Consider the following 19,432-nt stretch of genomic DNA (forward strand, 5'->3'; position numbering starts at 1 on the left):
AGCTGCGGCCCTGTGATTATTGGAAATGCAATTTGACTTCAAGGAACTTAAATATTGAGGTAATTACTATACTGAAACTATGTTCGAAATATTCATTGTTCGGCAGATTCTATGCTGCAATTCTAAGGAGAAAGGGCTGCGGAAACACGTGCCGGCTAGCCTCTCTACGATTGTTACCCCAGACTAGATAGAGCGCATAAAATTTCATCAAATCCTCAACACGCCCTCCCTCTCTACTGGTTTGGACAAATATTTCCAAGTCAACCCTGTAAAACCAGCCATGATGAGGTCCTCAGCAAAAAATTGTCCCTCGGCAGCAAATGCCATCACCCAAGGCTCCTGGATCCAAAACGAGAACAGTCCAAGAGCAACAACGCGTCCCCTGATCAGCAGAATAAGCACTGTAAAGGCTAGTACATGACGATTGGATGATCCTTTGAGTCCTGGCCAGATTAGATACACAAGTCCAAACGAAGAAATGGTTGGCTCAATAAATGTTCCATAGATGTACATGTAGACGTGAAAATCATAGGGTGGAAGGTAGACTTCTGGTGGCTCTGTAAGGTTTAAAACGTCAACAATCCAGTCTGCAGCCTTTAAGAGTATCGGTAGAAAAACCAAACGTCCAAAGGTAGCCACTCCCACCACTGCTGCTGCCACTACCCATGGCTGGGACAGCGTCGAACGTGAGATCGTTACTGCAATTGCGCCATTGAAGAAGTTATTCAACATTCTGGGCAACAATGTGATTAGCGTGAATAGCCAACTACCATTGAGCATTCCATCAGTAACAACACAAGTAACCACAAAATCACGCAACGTCCCTTGAAGCATAACTATCAGCAGTCCAAATATTGCAACTGCAATCGGCATACTGAACTGATCAAGATACCAACTCGCGAGATGACAGGCATAAGTCATAGATCCAATGCGGATAATCTGGCCAACAATTTGTGCTAATAGTGGAACATGGTTCTCGAAAGGATAGGGGACACCCATATGGGAGATAGCCATATCGTGTGCACCTAGCGATAGGATAGCTATAACACATATCAGAATGGCCAATTTGATCCAATCACGTGGTGATTGGATTGTGCGTTCTTGTGGTTTTATAGCTTGTGTCATTTGCCCGTTGCCGGTTATCTGATACCCAAGAACATTGGAAGGCCAGAAGATGGATTTATAACCAAGGCCCATTATCGCGCGGCTTGAATGGCGTGGCCTAGCTAATTTGATGTAGCCCCCCAAAAACGGAAAGAGCCGAGGGTACGGAACTCAATTGGAAAGCCAACAAATCTCCATGGCAACAAGGGATGCGCCACTATCACAGTTCAAGCCGCATGGAGGAATGAGGTAGAAGATCAACATTTCTTCCAGATACTTGTGAACGATTGAAAGGAATGGGCACTTTTCAATGGATCCTGCTGACAAGCTTTCGATCCGCTTTTGGTCCACTTCCTTAGCAGCACCGGTGTCGAACCATGCCGCCTGATTCCGTGCGGCGGTTGCTTGACAGCCGGGTTAATAAGTGCACTAACCGAAATCAACATTTAGTGCACAGCTCAAAACCGTTTTTCGTTTCCACGCGACTTTTCACTGCGTCCTTTCAGACGCGCGTGGATGGTCTGGCAATAGACAAACTACCTGGTTCCCTATCTGGATTTCGCCTGTTTGCCAGCTGATAACGCAACAATACAGCCATGACTGAGAACGGAAACGCTTCATCTGGAGATAAAACCATCCAGGTGCCGGATTCGTCGCCCGTGGCAGAGTCGCGAAAGTTGCCCTTGGCTCTGAACAGCTTAAGGAACGAGTACTCCTTCAAGCCGGTGCAACCGTCTCAGGAATCACGGCCAAAACTATCATTGGACGTAAAGAAGAACTTTAGTGTTCTTAGGAAGAAGTTCCCAGAGCGCGAAACCAAGGCCATTTTACAAGCCATCAAATTACACCCTAACCTGCGTGATGCCAGCAAGTACATTTCAGAGCTACCTCCAGTGGTAAAACCGGCGGTGACGAGCAATCCGGTGGCGGTTGTGACACCAGTCAAGTCGAAACCAGAGCCGGTGGTGGATGTTTTATCATCTTCACCGGTGAAGACCGAAGACGATTCGCCGGTGAAGTCCATGAAGGTTGATCTCAAAAGACCCGCCCAGTCAATCACTCAAAAGTACTTCAAAAGGCTTCATCTCTCGAATGCGGCCAACGCCAATGATGATCCATTGGCGTCAGTGTCTTTGCCTAGCTTATCTGACAAGAGACGCCGTTTGATCAGAGGGTATAGACGATCATCCTCCTCGGAGTCGGAGCATGATCTGATCAAGGTGCCGTCAACTGAGGCCTCAGCCACCCCCGAAACAACACAGTCGTCGACTGTGGAGAAGAAGCCTGAAATCCTGATGATTGTGGACGATGACGAAGAGGAGAATGCTGTTGACGATGATTCTGACGATGATGTGGTTGAGATGGGGTACAACGATGTCGAAGGATTTGAGGATAAAGTGTTAGAGTTCCTGAACACTGCTGAGAAGAGAGATATTGTTGATATTGCTTCCATCACTCCTGCTATTGCCAATGTGTTCATTGAAAGGAGACCGTTTGTTTCGCTAGATGAAATAGAGGACCAGAATTTCACAGAAACCGAGTTGAAAAAGCCCAAAAAGGGCAGGCGGAAACCAACCGGGCTCAAGATTGTTGAGAGTGCAACTAACAGACTTCGGGGCTATAATGCTGTTGAATCGCTGATTTCCAAATGTTCTGCCTATAGTGCCTCGATTACGGAGGAGATCCAGAAATGGGGAGTCGGAGTGAAAGGAGAAGAAGGCGAGCTGGAAATCGTCGAGGTTGACGTTGACTCTGCAGATGAACTTCCAGATGAACCTGATTTGAGTGTAGCTACTGAAGATGATCACCAGAGTGTTCTGCTGAAGAGACAGGTTCCAGCCAAAACGAAGCCAGAAGACTCTTCCGACGAAGAAGACTATGATGATGAGGATGAAGATGATGAAGATCGAATAGTTGTTAAGCAGACCAAGCGGGAGCGCGGTCATTACACGGGATATTTCAAGAGAAAGCCCAAGCTTCTGGCCTCTTCGTTGGAGCTGAAAGGTTACCAGCAGGTTGGTCTCAATTGGTTGAATTTGCTTTATGAAAAGGAACTATCATGTATTCTAGCAGACGAAATGGGTCTGGGTAAGACTGTTCAGGTCATTGCGTTTTTGGCCCACCTGAAACAGAAGGGCTACTCAGGTCCTCATCTGGTGGTTGTTCCCTCTTCAACGCTGGAGAACTGGCTCAGAGAGTTCCAGAAGTTTTGCCCGGAGATGATTGTTCAACCTTATTATGGATCCCAGAGCGAGAGGCAATCATTAAGGTACGATTTAGAAGACTCCTCGACCTACGATGTACTTGTCACCACCTACAATCTTGCTACCGGAAACAAATACGACCAGGCTTTTCTACGTTCTAGAGACTTCAATGTGGTGGTTTACGACGAAGGTCACATGCTTAAGAACTCTTCCTCAGATAGATACACCAAGCTGATGAAGATCTCGGCTGATTTCAGACTGTTGCTTACAGGCACTCCGCTTCAGAACAATCTGAAAGAGCTGATTTCGCTGCTTGCGTTTATCCTTCCAAATCTTTTCAATGCGAAGAAGGACGATCTCGCTGTGCTTTTTGGCCAGAAAGCCTCTTCCAAGATCGAAGAGGGGGAGGAGGATTTCAACCCTCTACTGGCTCAACAGGCAATTGCTAATGCCAAAACCATGATGACTCCGTTTGTGCTGAGACGTAAGAAGAGCCAGGTCATGAAACACCTGCCTGAGAAACGCCAGTTTATAGAGTACTGTGACATGATGGAAGACCAGACTGAGATCTACCAGAAGCAGATAGAGGTGGTTCGCCAGGCACGTGAGGCTAGAGAGGAACACAGGAAACAAGCCAAGGGTGCTTTGAGCAGAAACGCCTTTCCTTTGAAGGTTCCCAGTGCTGCCAATCTGCTGATGCAACTCAGAAAGGCTGTTTTGCATCCTCTTCTCTTCAGACACATCTTCGATGATGAGACGATCAAAACCATGTCGAAACAGATCATGAAAGAACCCGAATATGTCACTGCCAACGAGGAGTATATCTACGAGGACATGGGAGTGATGTCGGACTTTGAGCTCCAGCGCCTGTGTCAGAAGTTCCCAAAGACGCTGTCTAAGTTCGAGCTCAACTCGGACGTTTACCTTAGAAGCGGCAAAATCCAGAAGCTGAAGGAATTGTTACATGAGATAATCGTTGTTAGAGGTGAAAGACTGTTGCTCTTCTCGCTTTTCACACAGATGCTGGATATTCTAGAGTCTGTGCTGAGTGTTCTTGGAATCAAGTTCCTGAGACTAGATGGACAGACTGCTGTTGAGACGAGACAAGTTATCATCGACAAGTTTTACTCGGACGAAGAGATCCCCGTGTTCCTGCTTTCAACCAGAGCTGGAGGTTTTGGTATCAATCTGGTGTGTGCAAATAATGTTATTATCTTTGACCAGTCGTTCAACCCACACGATGACAAGCAGGCTGAGGACAGGGCCCACAGAGTGGGGCAGGAGAAGGAGGTGAACGTTTATAGACTAATCACGCGCAACACTGTTGAGGAGAACATCTGGTCTCTCGCCCAGAACAAACTTCAACTTGACAGCAGTATGAGCGGTGATGGCGAGGACACAAAGTTTGAGGAGCGTGCGGCCAAGATGGTTGAGGGAATGTTATTCAAGGACGGGGATGTGGCTGGTGGGGTGTCGGAGGTTAAGGAGACAGAGGTTGTAGAGCTTGACTGAGTCTTTAGAAATAATCGGTTCAGGTACTGCTTTGAACAGAGGCACAGTTATAGAGCTTCCAAGACTAGGCATGTTGAAATAGACTAACAGAAGTTGCGCAGCCAACTAATTCAGACTTCTGTGTACAAACCTTTTTAGCGCTAATGGAAACTGTCTAATTCTATTGAAAATTGGAGACCATGGGATATATGCCTCGTTAAATAATTTTAATTGGATAACCCCTATTCACCTGACAAATGTATTTTGATTTTGGATTTGCATCATTTTGGTTCCTCGTGCATGAGCTCATGCACCTAGCAATGCAGCTCCAGACGATTCTAAACCGAACCCTGAAAATCAAAATTTAAAGCGGAAGAGGTCAAAGACCTCGAAAAAAGGTTTTTCTATTAAGGATAAAAATGGGTTATTTGTCAAAATGGGTAAGTTGCGAACATCTTTCATCGTCTATGTACTTTTATCATTCATCAATGGTTAGTGCTAGGACGAGTACTGGATCTGTACACCATAAGCCTTCACCGTCGAAGACGTATCATACAAATTAACAGAAGCCCCCGTCGTCACCAGAAAGTCCTTGATTTTTCCCGAGAATGATACACTCAGTTTTCCGGTTTGAATACTGGTGCTGGCCTTGAGGACGCTGCTGAAGTCGGTTTCACGCAGATTGGATACAAACTTTCTGGCTGTATGGAACGGAGCAGTACCTCTTGATCCCCATGCAGCACCAGGGTTGCCAAACTTGTCCTGTTGGGCCCCAATGAACTCTCCAACAACGCGCATTTGCTCTTCTTCGTTAAGTTTGTTGAATGCTGGAGCGTCCAGTTTGGGTTGCTCCTTGGGTGGTCTGGTAGCAATGCTTCTCCAGAATTCGTAACCGAAACTCAGATCACTTTCAGAAGAATACACATTTAGATCATACTTGGAACAGAATGTAGACCCTATCCCTGTTCGCACAGAGTAAGTGCTAGAGAAACTTCCCAGTAACGGATTGCAAGACAACGTCATAGTCATTGGTGCTCCAGTGGAAGACGAATAAGTGGAATACCGCAGTGCTGTAGATAGCCCCGGAGACATACTGAGAGCACCGTACCACAGCTCTGTGCCGATAGATAGAGAGGATCCATCGCTACCAAAAATTTTGCCCCGTCGACTTGGTCCATCGCGAAATCCCTTTCCAATGTTATACAGACATCGGAAACCAAGCAAAGCCTCACTGGTCGAAAAGATGAATTCTCGCGAGGACTTTGCCTTATTCGTTTGCCAATAAAAAGTCATAGCACCTCCACCTTTGACACCTCCTGTCACCTTGGGAGTGCTAATGCATTTGAGAATGAACTGGGTATTGGGCGAAACCCGCTTTATTACCATTCCCTCGAGGAACTGACTGGGAAAGTAAATCCTTCCATACAGCAGAGTTGCGCCCACAAACTGAGTTGGAAGCCTCGGACCAAAAGTCTCGAGGATCCGATACCCTGACACCATCGACTGAAGTGGGACCGAGCGAGAGGCCATCGCATTGGCCAATGGCGTAGTAGTAGACAAGTATGATAGTGACCCGCCTAGTATGCCAGTATTGGTTAAAGAAACTGAGCTGTTCGTGAATTCGCTCGATCTCGATGACAGCTCAAACCGGAAGTTTCTCGGTATCGGAAATGCCAACAAGTTTCGCGAAGTGGCCAAGATGTTGTCATAGTTGTTGTCGGTATTCCATCCTGTTGAGGTGTAGAAACAGTCCTGCAAATACTCCATATAACCGAGCATCTGAAGTGCTGCTAGATAGCCAAAGCAATTGCCAATATAATAACTGAGTAGTCTTCAGCTTACCCTGTAACTTTCAACGACCCCAATTCACCTAATAATCAGACTTTTCCCTGATGCAAGATTACGCGCCCAGACAGCCGCTCAAACGCTCAAAAGCTCAACCGCCCAAAACAGGCCATCGCCCATCTCAGCGCTTACTGTGTGGGGGCCACACTACTCGACCCAGCAGTTCTCGGGGTTTCATCGATATCGGCCAGCAGTTAGCCATTTTCACCATTCGAAATCATTTTTCGGTACCAGACTGACGGACCTTCGATATGAGCGATCAGGAGTTGGAAAAAGAGACCGTAGAGAAAGATTCTCTACGGTCTTTGTCAAGTTCTCCTTTGGCGAGGCCTTCCAAACCTGTTGGAACGGCAAAGGACAGGACACCAGAACTGCAAACGGTGACTTCGGTACTCTCGCCGCCGTTTTCGCCCCGAATTCGCGGGAGATCACATCGTCAGCCGGCTGACCCTGAGGATTATGCATTATCATCTGATTCTGATGTTGGTTCGTTTAGCAGCATTGGGTCAAGCTACTACCAGACATCTCGGTTGGGAATACGATCCGAGGCAGCCAGAAGGAAAAGTGACAACAGTGTGCGATCTGGCGATTCGGTAGTGCAAACGGATAGCGATTATGAGGCTGGAACGCCGAGACGGTCCCCGAGGGGACGAAAAGAGACGGATACTCCGAGGGATCGCAGAGGTAAATCCGGTGGAAGTAGTTCCAGAAGACGGATGTCATCAAGATCAAGAGTCAGAGACACAGAGATGCCAGCTGAAGCAAAAATTCTCAAAAACTTGCTTATTTTGGAAGAGTCTTTGCGACAACAGGCTGCACAGCAGAAAGGACTGAGGAGGAAATATCTCGGGTTTTTCATGGCGATGGCCTTCACGCTCGTTTTTTGTGGCTATCGATTGTTGGTAGCACCTGAGCTCATTGATAGTGCATTTTTGAAGGCGGTCCACCAGGTTTTGTTCCTGATAACTGCCGTAACTTTGTTGCTCTTCTACCTCAGCGGGGAGTACCATCGGACCGTTGTGCGGCCAAGGAGATTCATCACATCCACCAATAAAGGACTCAGACAACTAAATGTGAGGATCGTGAAGGTTAGGTCGCCTACTTCGGACATTCTGCCGGATCTATCGAGATGGACCTTGAGACAGTTTGCCATGGCTACCCGGACCGGAATCGACCTGGTCGGTCCAACTCGAATTCCTGTATTGCGCTCTGTGACGGCTTGGCTCAAGACATTTGTCAGTACCATGGAGTTGCGGTCACAGCCGCGGGTTGGTGCGACAGAACTGAAACTCGTGCTGAATCCCAGGGTCTTCAACATGGCCACCAGGGAGATCTGGGAGTTGTATAGAAACGAATTTTGGGCTCGTGAGGGTGCCAGAATGAGGCGCCAGCTGGAGAAAAGCAAATAATCATCTACTTTACTAAAATTGAACATTTTCATCTATAATCGTAATCCGTAGAGCATGCGTATTGTTTAAGCCGCACCCAACGATCCTTGGATAGTCGTGCAGTTATTGAACATTTATTAATGCATAACCCGTCTCTCTAAGCCCAAAACGAGGGTTTGCCAATCATAAATAGGACTCTATTACACACTAAAAAACCCTGAAAAGCAAACTCTATGTGATCTTCAAACACTGTCTGACGAGTGCGAGACATGTTTGGAAACCTCCACCTCCATCTCTGAAGAATCCTCAGTATCGCTCCCCATGAGTTTCCCTTCCCTTTTCTCCTTCAAAGACCCAAGCCCCATATCCTTTATAAACAAACTAAGCACAACATTTAGAGCAGATGCAGCAATGACGAAGTAAAAGGCGTGGCGATATTTTACCATTATCCTCTTTTGGATTTCGGGAGTCATACCAAGTTCAACATCGCCCACAATCGAGGAAGTACCAGCAGAGGAAATAGCTATAAACAGCTGAACGCAAGTCATTCCCATTCCTGAAACAACCCCTTCTATCTCAAGAGGTGCTGATACAATCACCGAGTTAAATAGGAAGAAGGTGATGAAGCATTGACATAAGCCACTGATCGCTAGGCCCGGTAGTCCATACCTCCACCAAGACTCTGTTGAGTAACCCAACCTTGAAATGACGATGGAAGAAGCAAGGTATACTGTAGTAGCAATAATAGCCACATATTTTGGTGGGACTTTGCCAAACGTAAGAGTGGCAAGTATTGAAGCAACGAATAGACCAACTGCACTCGTTAAACCTTTGAGGCCTGCGATCACAGGAGAATTCAATGCAACATATTCGAAAACTTCCACTGACAACAACATTATGGAGAATATGTTGGCATAGCCTATTCCATTTACCAATAAATTTGGAACAACGTTTGGAATGGCCCATGTTTCCATAGGTATGAGCAACTGCACGCTGTCGAACCTTTTGAGCTTTCGCATGATATGCAGTTCCCATGCAAAGAAGAGGAATAAGAGAAGAACTCCGAATATAATAGGAACGTAAGCTGATGGAGATTTCCAAGTATCACCTCCTTCTGTCAGACCAGTGACCAGTAATAACGATCCCGAAAGCATTATTACAACCCCAATATGGTCCAGATCTTTCAGACTTTCTCCTTTCACAGAAGCAGGTTCAACACATAGAGCACCCAGAAACGCAACAAGAAGGGATATGCCACCCACAAGATAGAATGCACCTCTGTATCCAATGGAGGTCAACGCAAATGCACCACCCAAAACACTTCCCAATCCGAATGAAGTAGTCATGAGTATGGTGAGTACTGATATTGCAATATGCGACGCTCTTCCAGTGAAAAGGTTACTAACTAAGGCATAGGAAGACGGTATCGTGGCAGAAGCAGCAATACCTTGCAGTGCCCTAAACACGATCACCACATATATGTTTTGCACGGAAGCAGCTATGATGTTGAATATACCCAGAAAGAACATGCCTCCAATGTACATATAATGGTGTCCCACGATGTCGCCTATCCTTCCAAAAATCATGATGAAACTGGCATAACAGAGCGAGAAAGCCGAAAAGGTCCAGGTTGCTACTGGATAAGGCACATCGTATTTCTGCTGGATTTGCATCACCATACTAGTCACTATCGATACATTGATATTGTCCAACCATTGTGAGGCAGATACGACGCCAAAAACAAATATTGGGTGACTGATATAAGGTTTGACGGCTTTTCTGAGAGAAAAGAATGGAGCAAACATGGCTGAAGACATCTCTTCTCGAATACACCAATACTTAGGTTTTCTTCACTTCTTACGCATCTCTACATCTTGTTGATTTTATACCAACAACAATTATTGGAAAGTTTATATTTTGTTTGTAAGCAGCTCTGTTCTGCCGCCCCTGCCGGCCCTTCACAAATGAGCTCCATCTGGAAAGATAGGATCCAGACAGACCTGCAGATGGATATGCGTGTTATCTGCACCCGCACATTTTGAACGGTTTTTCACTGCGACCTGAGTGTCAAGCCAATAAACAACCAAACAAATAATGATGCATAAAGTTATGGATACTTTGTTTTAAAGATTTGTGGTTACAGAGATTTATGTCACATTTTGGCTGGATTAGTTGTCAGTGTGACTTTGACTTCCAACAAAGGTGATTGCCAATAATGCAGCTTTGAGTTGCATTCCCCGGATCCTACAGGTTGCCTCCAATAGCATGCAAGAATTGAAATAGGTCTCATCTTCTACTCGCGGGGTTCTGTGAAAGCGACTGCATTCGATGTATTTGTAATCCTCTCTTTCAGCAAATAGCCAACATTTGTCTCTAACAACCTCTCGTGTTAATCTCAGCAGACTAATGGGAACTGTAGCACTAATTCGTTTATTAATAGTATCTTCACTGACCATCAGCTTCAACGTCAACTTCATCGTCTTCTTGGTAGTCTCTTTCGTAGCCTTTTTTGCCATCCTTGTTCTTGGTCTCACAAATAAGTTCCCCAGCATTGGTACAGATAATAACATCTGCTCTGCGGCGAGGAAACACGAATAATATGTTCTAAGACAAACAAAGACTACAACGCGTTAATTGTGGAGTCGCTCAAACTGGCTTTCAGGTATTGGACCCTGATTTAGCCTTCAGGGCTGGCAAATTATCCTCTGCTTGGGAGTCCTACGGTTTTGCCCAGTCACTCCTTCTCCAAGCGAACAGACTGCTGAGCTTGCAATGACTAATGTGCTCACAGCTACGCATTGAAATTCTTAGAGGGGAACAATAGACTCGAAGGATCATTCTTTTGATGGGCCTAACAAAGTGAGTGAGATCTTTAAAGCGTTTTCTGCATTTTAGTAATAACCTTAGTCTAGGACTGCAAAGTTCTCTTTCTGTAAAGTGGTCTCCAATAACATGCAGCCGTTGGGCACGCTTTGTGCGGTTTGCGAAGACCAGAATTTGAAGGAAATTGTGATGGTTAAACAGGGCTCCTAATCCACGAAGGGGAGGTGGTGACCGTTGGGTCCGACTAGGCAATCTAAGTTTGTTTGATAACTGAATAATCCGACTAGGATCAGGATGGGTGGATTACCTCAATTGCCTGCAATCAGAACCCGGTGGCAATCTGCTAGCTCAAGTGGAAGGAAAACAGTGATCTTCCGCGGTTTCTGCCAAACAATACGGGTATATAGCCATGGGTCACAAAGCACCGTCTGGAATACCCTCAACCAAACGCATTATCACCCGAGATTTTTTAAATTCATTCTGGACCAGTAACTTGAAACCCCTTGTCCAAATCATTTCTACCAATTATCATAATCTAAACCGAAACGTAAACCCACCATTCCTACCCTTATCCAAAATTTCAACCCCAAATGACAGCCCACGGGCAAATAACACCCCTGCAATTCCCAAAGCAAATTATTTCCGCTCCCTCGATTAGTTTACCTTCCGCTCCTTGAAGGAATACCCAAACCACCACGCCTGATCCGTCCATCCAAAGCCAGATCTTGAGACGTGAAACTCCATTTTTTGCCAATCTTGACTAATCGCTTGCAATTGCCAGATTTGTGCACTCATTCGAAATGGCTAGACCTCCAAACTCGTGGGTTTGGCAGCATTATCGCCATATGTCAACAACGGGAAACGTGCAGAACGTTCAGTGCATGTTATGTGAGAAGGTGTTCCGTTATTCGTCCAGGAATGGGCCAACAAATCTGGCAAGACATATCAACAAGGCCCATGATATTATCCAAACAGGGGAGACTCCGGTTAGCCGCAGACCGTTTACCATTCCGGAGGTTCCAAGGAACTCGGATTCCACCACCCCAGGGAGTGTTAGTGCTTTGCCAGCAGGAGGATTATCCAACTCTTCTAACTCTAACGGTGGCATACGGTTGAACCCGGAGTCGCAGTCGCCCACGTCCGGACTGGAGATTGCTCTGAACCAATCAGGAGACATATCCTCGTCTGCCTTTGGTAACCATGGCTCCATGCTGACCAACAACCGTCACACGAGTGTCAGATCGGCTATCGACTCTGCCAACGCCAGTGGAAACCACCACATTCACCAGAACCAGCAGAATTCGCAGCAGCAGTCGCAACAATCGCAACAGTCACAACAGCAGCTGAATGCGTCTGCCGGATCCATGGTGTCTGCTTTGAACTCGCTAGGGAACCACGATTACGGTGATCCAAATTCTCGCCAAATGAATTTTGGTGGGCCACTCTATAGATTGCCCGTCAACCAAGCGCATGACAGTCCTTTGCAAACTCAGGCCACACCGGCCCTGGCTGGCTCGGACGGTTCTGCCGGTACCAACCCTCAAAACTACCAACTGACTCTCCAAAGTCTGTCCAAGGCCCAGAGCAATCTGACCAATCGTGTGATGAATCTGGAGAGGTCCATGGTGAGAATCGAGCAGAGACTGCTGAGTTCGGTCAATGCTGCTCGAGGCTCTGGAGTCGATATCCCTTATGAAACCGTTCCGTTTTCCAACGGATTACAGCCAAACGAATACGAGGATGAAGGTCAAAGATTGCCATTGCTATTCAACATCTATGTCCTCTTTGATTGCTCAAACACTGTGCTCGATATCTACACACACAACTACCGTCTGAACGTGAACCGGTCCAATCGTCATGAGAAGATCTCCAAGATTGGTCAGTTCATAGGATGTCACAGGGTGGACAAATATTTCACAGCCCATCGTGTGATATCTACCAGAGCTGGTAGAACCGATCTCAACCACGAGTGAATCCAACCGTGAGCACTCAACCATGAGGCCTTGCTTTACATGCCTATTGTGAACTAGTCGAATGTGTGTTCTGAGTTCAGAACCGCATTCTTAGCTGTTATATTACTATTCTCGCTTATCCAAAATTATTTGCTGTTGCTGTTATACAGAGTGAAAAGTTTCAGTGCTGCAGGCTGGTGTCGTACCGTGCAAATCAATGGTTGCTGGTTTACACAGCCACTCTGGTCTTTTGTAGTCTATCTGTGCTTATATATACAATTTACCCCTTCAAATTTCGATAAAACCTGACTACATGTAATATTTCGTTGGCTGGAGATCCCGTCTGGCGAAAAGTCACTCCATATATTTTCAGTAGTGTGGGACAGAATTGGTGAGAGCACTTAGTATTAGGTGCTATTTGCTAAGAGGGATATGGAATGGAGACTAAGGATGAGAATATGATTATAATGGTATCTTTAGAAAGCCCCAATCCAGATACATTTAGAAATATTAATAATTTTCCCAATATGTGGTTGCCAAAAGAAAATTCTCGAACCCTAGTGTACAGCTTACCAGCAATTGCAGGTAGTGCATTGGTCCAATAATTTGGCTTGACAAGTTGACCTTATCCAGATACGATTCCTTAGAAATGATGATGCTTTCTAATCATTCCTACACTCTTTAAAGTGCTTGCTCATCAACCGTTTTAAACACTTTCAATCTTCAAAATGCTCAGTTTTGTGCCACAAAGTAGGCCGAGATTCAAATTCGAAAACTTCCTGCGAAAAGAATACAACTTTGGCTTGGATCCGGAAAGACCAATATGTGAGTACTGGTCAGGCCCGGGAACTTGTCCAAATGGCGTCGATTGCCCGAACAAACATCCCAGCAAAGTATTTGGAAACAAGGTCGTCTGCAAGTATTGGCTAAGAGGATTGTGCAAAATGGGAGATGATTGTGATTTCCTCCATGAATATAATCTGGCAAAGATGCCTGAGTGTGCTTACTTTGCTCAGACGGGCACATGTCAGCAGGGAGCAGACTGTATATATCTCCACGTTGATCCACAATCGAAAATACCGGAATGTCATAACTACACAAACATGGGATTTTGTCCGGAAGGTCCAAATTGTACGAGAAGACATGCTAGGAGACCGTTGTGTCCAATGTACCTGACTGGGTTCTGTCCACAAGGCCCCAATTGTCCAGATTCTCATCCCAAATTCAACCCAGCGTTACTTCAGGGTCGCCTCAAGATCAGGAAGGATGAAGATATTTTAAATGCGCGGAAAAAGAAGCCATTGGTGGCTGAGAACGACGAGACCGGAGCTGGGGATACTGGTGAGAATGGAGAAAATGGAGAAAATGACGAAGACGAATCTGATCCGTATGAGCTGGAGGAATAGAACAAATAAGATTGGAGAATGGTCAAAAAAACCACTCCCAACTGTATACTAGTACATAATGATAATCTAAGTGAAAGAGTGTAAATGCTTAATGTCAACATGTAGACGGTCGATATCATCAAGACTTGATGTCAACGCGTAGGTTCCTGGCCCTACTTCTTTCAACGGGAGTCAATACCCAGTCCATTTCGTCAAATACCTCAACCTCATCCTCTTCATCAAGTCCCATCAACATGATGATCTGGGTCACTCTGACAAACCTGTTTCTGAGCCCGTAGTCTAACTTGGTGATCTCACCAATGATCAGACTGATGTTTCTCTCTAGTTTTGAAGATCCCAGCTCATTACACTTCTTTTCCATTCCCCAGATCTTGGACTCAATATTGGCAGAAATATCCTTAACCACGATGTCTATAAGAATCGTAAAGTTGTCCCTAGTCAGCGTAGCCAGGTAGGGCAGAACCAAAGAGTTCCACTCTTGCAAGAACTTTGCAACTGACTCGTTCATTCCAACAGAACCGTATGCCAAATCCTCACTGCTGATTAAATACTCTCCTTCTTTGAAGGTATCATTGATCATCTTTGAGATTCTGTTGCGGAAAACTTGCTGGAACAGAACGTTCACCTGTCCATTAAGTATCGACTTGGTCTTCTCTCGGAAGTTCGAGGACAGAGTTCCAATCACAACCTTCACCTTTTCATGAACACTGCTTCCAGCTTCGTTTACGCTTGAGCTGACAACAAAGTTGTCCGTTTTGCCCTCTTCCAATTCCTTCAACATCTGTGCAAACTCGTTCTCGTCCATGATCAGCAAGTTGTCTCGATCAAGTTTTTCATCCAGTAAGCTAACCAGTCTTTCAAGGTGGTGACCAAACATCGATACCGAGTTCAGTATCGAGATGAAGTTGGCCAGTCTCGTGGCGTTACTCTCATCTGCACCAGCATTGATATTGATGGCGTTGAACGCAGAGGCCGCTCCTCTCACAAACATGTTGCTTCCAGCATGGGCCATGTTGGCACCGGAAACGTTTGCTGCCGAAATTGAAGGAGCTGCGATATTGGCGTTGATATTGCCTGGGTTTCCTCCAATGGGCACAAACGAATGGACAGGAGGAGTTCCACTGCGTGGAGATCCCAGGGTAGTAGATGACCCGTTAAAATTGGAGTATATGCTTGCAGCACCACCCCCATGTATACTCATGTTCGCCTGTTGTTGCAACATCGCCAGGTTGCTTGGAGTGAGCAGTTGGGAGTTCGCTCTGGGCTGGAAGTCTCTCAGTTTTTTGGCAAGAATGTTTAGGAGATCGTTTTCCAGGATCCTCCTTATGTTGGTGACCATGTTCTTGAGAGTCAACTGCTGGCCAGTACTCACAGTCTGGTGCATGATAGAGTTGAGTGAGATGGTGATATCATCAATCATGGAACTGACCGGTGGTTCGTCTGGTGACAAAGAGGCCAGGTTTGATGAAGAGGTGGCTGTGGTTCTCATGGTTGATGTCAGGAACTTCACAGCCACTATCAGTTGAGGAGTAAGATCTGGAAGCTGTTCCAACTGATATGCACCTTCTATAGTCCTTCTCACGGCAAAGGTACAAAGCCTGTCAAACGTGCTTGAAAGTGATACTCTGGTCTTCTCCATGAACGTACTCTGCAATAGAGGCTTGGGGAATATCGGTCTATCCGAGTTTGAAGATCCTAGAGCTTCGTTCCATGTGACAATAAAGAACTTGCAATACATGGACCAATGGTTCATTATGGTGGAAAACTCCTCAATGAGACTGCCTACCTCATACAACGAGGGCAAGAACCCATCGTCCTGTTCTTCATCATAATCATCAGCATTGTTGAGCATGCTTCTCACCAAAATTGGATAATCGTACCTGGTTATTGCATCGAGCGTCTTGGATATCTTCTTGGAGTCCCAGAACGTGTCGAAGATCAATCCGCTCTGTAGATCACATTCGTGCTGGATCTCTTTCAGGACGGTGGTGATGACACTGCTTCCATAAAACTTTTTGATGATGCGGCTATGCTGATGAACAATATCGGCTATCGTCTGGAATAACTGGAACAGCAATTGCGCGTAGTAATCTGTTTGAACATCACGGCCCTGTGCATTCCTGATGATGATCCGCGACTGATCACTGATTATGTTGCACACGAATCTGGAATAACACTCGATTCCAACATTATCTTTGCCTATCAGAGGAAATAACTGGAAGTAATAGGTCAACTTTGGGACATCCTTGCTCTGCGCAGCCGTATTGAACTCCTTGGTGAACATATCGTTGAGCTGTGTTATCCATTCTCCAACTACCTTCCTCGGTGAGTCTGGAATATCACTGGTTGGTACCACCACGGAAACAAATCTCCCATCAATAAGACCTTCAGGAAGACTTCTAATTTGAGATATCGACTTGCACGCCGTTAACCAGTCCTGCTGTTTGATGGAAGCGGCAGCCTTTTGTACTTCGTTCTTTAGGATTCTCACATTGTCCACATAGTCTGCAGTTATATGGACCTTTGACCTCTCCATATCAAGTAGTCTCACCTTCTCGGTGATCTGGTTGCTCAGGTCATTGGCTTTGGTCAATATCTGCGATAAAGATCTTGACGCTTTCAATGTTGTGGATAGCTCTACCCTGGTGCTCTCTAATGATCTGACGTTGGAAGCATGAGATACGGTTTGTTTGGATGTGTACCTTGCAAGCTGTTCGTCCAATTGTTGTTGTTTTGATTCTATTGTCGTGACGATTTTCGCCAGTTGGTGTGCATTCCCAGCTGTACGCAACAACTTCGTCAGTCTGGCAAGCTCAGATCGTAGCACCTCGGCACTCGGCAGGCTCGTCGGCTGTTGCACGTCTTGAGCAGCCCTATATGACATCGTGAAGCCCCCCTTCGGATCTCAGAACAATTTAAACCAGTTGAAACGAACAATTCTGTGCGAGCTCTCTTCCTCTGGACTGAACCCGGTTCATTCCTCGAGGAGGATGATCTGTCCCAAGCCAAACCAACTTTGCTTATGCACGACCATTGAAGATAAGCTCGAAATGGCTGGAAGCTCCGGACTTTAGCTATAGTTTATTAATTGAACGGTTATACGGTTTGGTTTTCTTCTCAGTTTTTTGTATAATCTCTCAAAATGAGTTATTCAAAAGGATTCTCCCCTGTTGGGGCGATTTTTGGCGGCTTTTTTGTGGTATCTGCATGCATTGCTCTTGTGCAGATGTTCTTACTGTTTTCCCCGGTCTCACCAATGTCTTTGAACTCAAACACCGAGCTGGCTGAACTCAGGTTTCAAAATTGGAATCTAAGATTTGACTCAAAGCCTGACTCTTTGAGTATTGAAGAGACAATCGAGTCCTTGAATTCCACCATTCCAAACGATGACGAGATAGACTACTATGGGATCCCCACAGAAGTTCCTTGGTCCAGGAGAAGGATCGACATAGCAAATGACGTTTTGTTCAATAAGCCCGTGGTTTTTACTGTGAATGAAGCTTTGGTGAGACAAGTTCGTGATCTGGATGAGTTGTTGGGAAGCGACTTTGAATGGGTGGGTGTTGGTAGAAATGACGGTAGAGAAAGCAGTGAGTTCCAGGCCGTTTTCTACAACACAAAAAAGGTCAAAGTTTTATCTTGGGATACTTTCTGGCTATCTTACACTCCATTTGAACCCTCCAAGTTTCCGGGTGCTGGTTCCTATAGATCAGCCACTGCCGTGAGGTTGAGGACTGTTGATGGCTTGAAGTTCACCATATTGAATGCCCATCTAGATGATCAGAGTGAGGAGCAGAGGCGTTTAGGTGGATCACTTCTCAGATATCGTGGGGCTTTTGAATTTGAACAACAGGCTGGTCCGGTATTCCTATTGGGTGATTTCAACTCGCAATCGTCCGGTCGTTCTTGCGGAGCCTACAATCTGGTTACTGGAAATGAAGACTATGTTGAGATGAACAGCGAGTTCGTTGACAAATACAAAAGTTCGATTTACAAGTCGTTTACTTTTGATGACATCATGGCAGCTACTCCGGTGGAAAGTAGACTGGGTCACCACGCCACGTTCACCAGCTTCAGAGCTTTGGGTATCACGAGGGCCTTCAGCAGAATTGACTTCCAGTTTGGCGGCAATGCCCATAATGGCGAAAAGAAGTGGACAGCAATAAGATACAAGGTAGGCGAGATGTGGTACGATGACAGATACCATTTGTCGGACCACAGACCGGTGATAACGGATGTGGTGATCGAAAATTAGATCTAAAGTGAAACTTCAGCCAAAATCTAATCCAAGTCCCTTTTCCGTTTCAAACGGGAATCGGACAGGTCCAGGGAGGAAAGTTGGGTGGTTTCGAGTTCTCTCTTCTGCGACGAAACACTCTCGGCGTGCCTCATCCCAATCGCCTGTTGTCTCAGCTGGGACAGAAGTGAGTAGGAACCATAATCTCGGATAATCTCTTCCGAAAGTTGACCCAATTGCCTAGAGACAGAGCCCATGTGTTGAACGGCATCTCTCAGTTGTGCTCCTGTTGCGAAAATGGTGTATGATAGTGCCAGTATCGTGGCCATGTTATGCAGAGAGCAGTCTGCAATAATATACACGTTTTTCCCGGCCTGGGACAAACTTTGAATGAACAAACTTGTTGTGGAGATGCTTGACTTCCAATCACGGGTGATCACGGGAACCGAAAACCTTGGGTTGTGTCGCTGTTTTGCAACATTAAGTAGTTCGTCTAGAGGTTTGGCGTTGTGAGACTCAAAACTGGATAGCAGATCAATATCATCAGGAGAAAGCCGATTCACGTCAAAATCGGGGTCCAGACACAAAAAGCACGTGTTTGTCTGATGGCTAAAATAACCGCTTTCTTTGAGCAATGAAACAGTCTTTGAAACCGGAGATGTGAAAACCACCAGGTTCATGACCCGGCCCGCGGCCCCAAACCAGCCGTTGCCGATGTCTTGCGAGATTAGTGAAAAATCGCCCAAAAAGACGTTTTGAGAAATTTTGCTGGGAATCATTTGGATCAGAACCGTGATGGAGTTCTCATTGGACAATTTTGAAACAATACAAGGAGCTTTGACAACTTCTGGTGCAGACTTCAAAAGTAGCAAAACAGTAGATATCCTCTCTTCGCGTTATCACCTTTTTACCAGCCTCATCTTGTCGGTACACACTCTAGTAGTGCACGGCCACTCGTTTCAAGGGCAGCAATTGAAGCCGA

General features: G+C 45.8%; 10 protein-coding genes across 10 annotated transcripts; 5 read left to right on the forward strand and 5 right to left on the reverse strand.

Moving 5' to 3' along the window:
* Window positions 1-207: 207 nt before the first annotated feature.
* On the reverse strand, window positions 208-1,125 carry KUCA_T00005619001 (uncharacterized protein; the record flags this gene model as incomplete). Its single annotated transcript, XM_022600630.1, has 1 exon — window positions 208-1,125. One exon carries the CDS (start codon window positions 1,123-1,125, stop codon window positions 208-210), a length of 918 nt encoding a protein of 305 aa, XP_022461610.1.
* Window positions 1,126-1,700: 575 nt separating this feature from the next.
* KUCA_T00005620001 (uncharacterized protein) lies at window positions 1,701-4,820 on the forward strand (the record flags this gene model as incomplete). Its single annotated transcript, XM_022600641.1, has 1 exon — window positions 1,701-4,820. The coding sequence occupies one exon, from the start codon at window positions 1,701-1,703 to the stop codon at window positions 4,818-4,820; it is 3,120 nt and encodes a 1,039-aa protein (XP_022461611.1).
* A 477-nt stretch (window positions 4,821-5,297) lies between these two features.
* Window positions 5,298-6,578, reverse strand: KUCA_T00005621001 (uncharacterized protein; the record flags this gene model as incomplete). The annotated part of the gene is made up of 1 exon (XM_022600652.1): window positions 5,298-6,578. The coding sequence occupies one exon, from the start codon at window positions 6,576-6,578 to the stop codon at window positions 5,298-5,300; it is 1,281 nt and encodes a 426-aa protein (XP_022461612.1).
* A 317-nt stretch (window positions 6,579-6,895) lies between these two features.
* On the forward strand, window positions 6,896-8,053 carry KUCA_T00005622001 (uncharacterized protein; the record flags this gene model as incomplete). The annotated part of the gene is made up of 1 exon (XM_022600663.1): window positions 6,896-8,053. The coding sequence occupies one exon, from the start codon at window positions 6,896-6,898 to the stop codon at window positions 8,051-8,053; it is 1,158 nt and encodes a 385-aa protein (XP_022461613.1).
* Window positions 8,054-8,274: 221 nt separating this feature from the next.
* On the reverse strand, window positions 8,275-9,849 carry KUCA_T00005623001 (uncharacterized protein; the record flags this gene model as incomplete). Its single annotated transcript, XM_022600674.1, has 1 exon — window positions 8,275-9,849. One exon carries the CDS (start codon window positions 9,847-9,849, stop codon window positions 8,275-8,277), a length of 1,575 nt encoding a protein of 524 aa, XP_022461614.1.
* A 1,806-nt stretch (window positions 9,850-11,655) lies between these two features.
* Window positions 11,656-12,828, forward strand: KUCA_T00005624001 (uncharacterized protein; the record flags this gene model as incomplete). Its single annotated transcript, XM_022600686.1, has 1 exon — window positions 11,656-12,828. One exon carries the CDS (start codon window positions 11,656-11,658, stop codon window positions 12,826-12,828), a length of 1,173 nt encoding a protein of 390 aa, XP_022461615.1.
* Window positions 12,829-13,535: 707 nt separating this feature from the next.
* Window positions 13,536-14,213, forward strand: KUCA_T00005625001 (uncharacterized protein; the record flags this gene model as incomplete). Its single annotated transcript, XM_022600697.1, has 1 exon — window positions 13,536-14,213. One exon carries the CDS (start codon window positions 13,536-13,538, stop codon window positions 14,211-14,213), a length of 678 nt encoding a protein of 225 aa, XP_022461616.1.
* Window positions 14,214-14,331: 118 nt separating this feature from the next.
* Window positions 14,332-17,097, reverse strand: KUCA_T00005626001 (uncharacterized protein; the record flags this gene model as incomplete). Its single annotated transcript, XM_022600708.1, has 1 exon — window positions 14,332-17,097. One exon carries the CDS (start codon window positions 17,095-17,097, stop codon window positions 14,332-14,334), a length of 2,766 nt encoding a protein of 921 aa, XP_022461617.1.
* A 258-nt stretch (window positions 17,098-17,355) lies between these two features.
* KUCA_T00005627001 (uncharacterized protein) lies at window positions 17,356-18,468 on the forward strand (the record flags this gene model as incomplete). The annotated part of the gene is made up of 1 exon (XM_022600719.1): window positions 17,356-18,468. The coding sequence occupies one exon, from the start codon at window positions 17,356-17,358 to the stop codon at window positions 18,466-18,468; it is 1,113 nt and encodes a 370-aa protein (XP_022461618.1).
* A 26-nt stretch (window positions 18,469-18,494) lies between these two features.
* On the reverse strand, window positions 18,495-19,229 carry KUCA_T00005628001 (uncharacterized protein; the record flags this gene model as incomplete). Its single annotated transcript, XM_022600730.1, has 1 exon — window positions 18,495-19,229. The coding sequence occupies one exon, from the start codon at window positions 19,227-19,229 to the stop codon at window positions 18,495-18,497; it is 735 nt and encodes a 244-aa protein (XP_022461619.1).
* Window positions 19,230-19,432: the final 203 nt, after the last annotated feature.

This window comes from Kuraishia capsulata, genomic scaffold, assembly GCF_000576695.1.
Source record: "Kuraishia capsulata CBS 1993 genomic scaffold, Kuraishia_capsulata_scaffold_7, whole genome shotgun sequence".
NCBI lineage: Eukaryota > Fungi > Ascomycota > Pichiomycetes > Pichiales > Pichiaceae > Kuraishia > Kuraishia capsulata.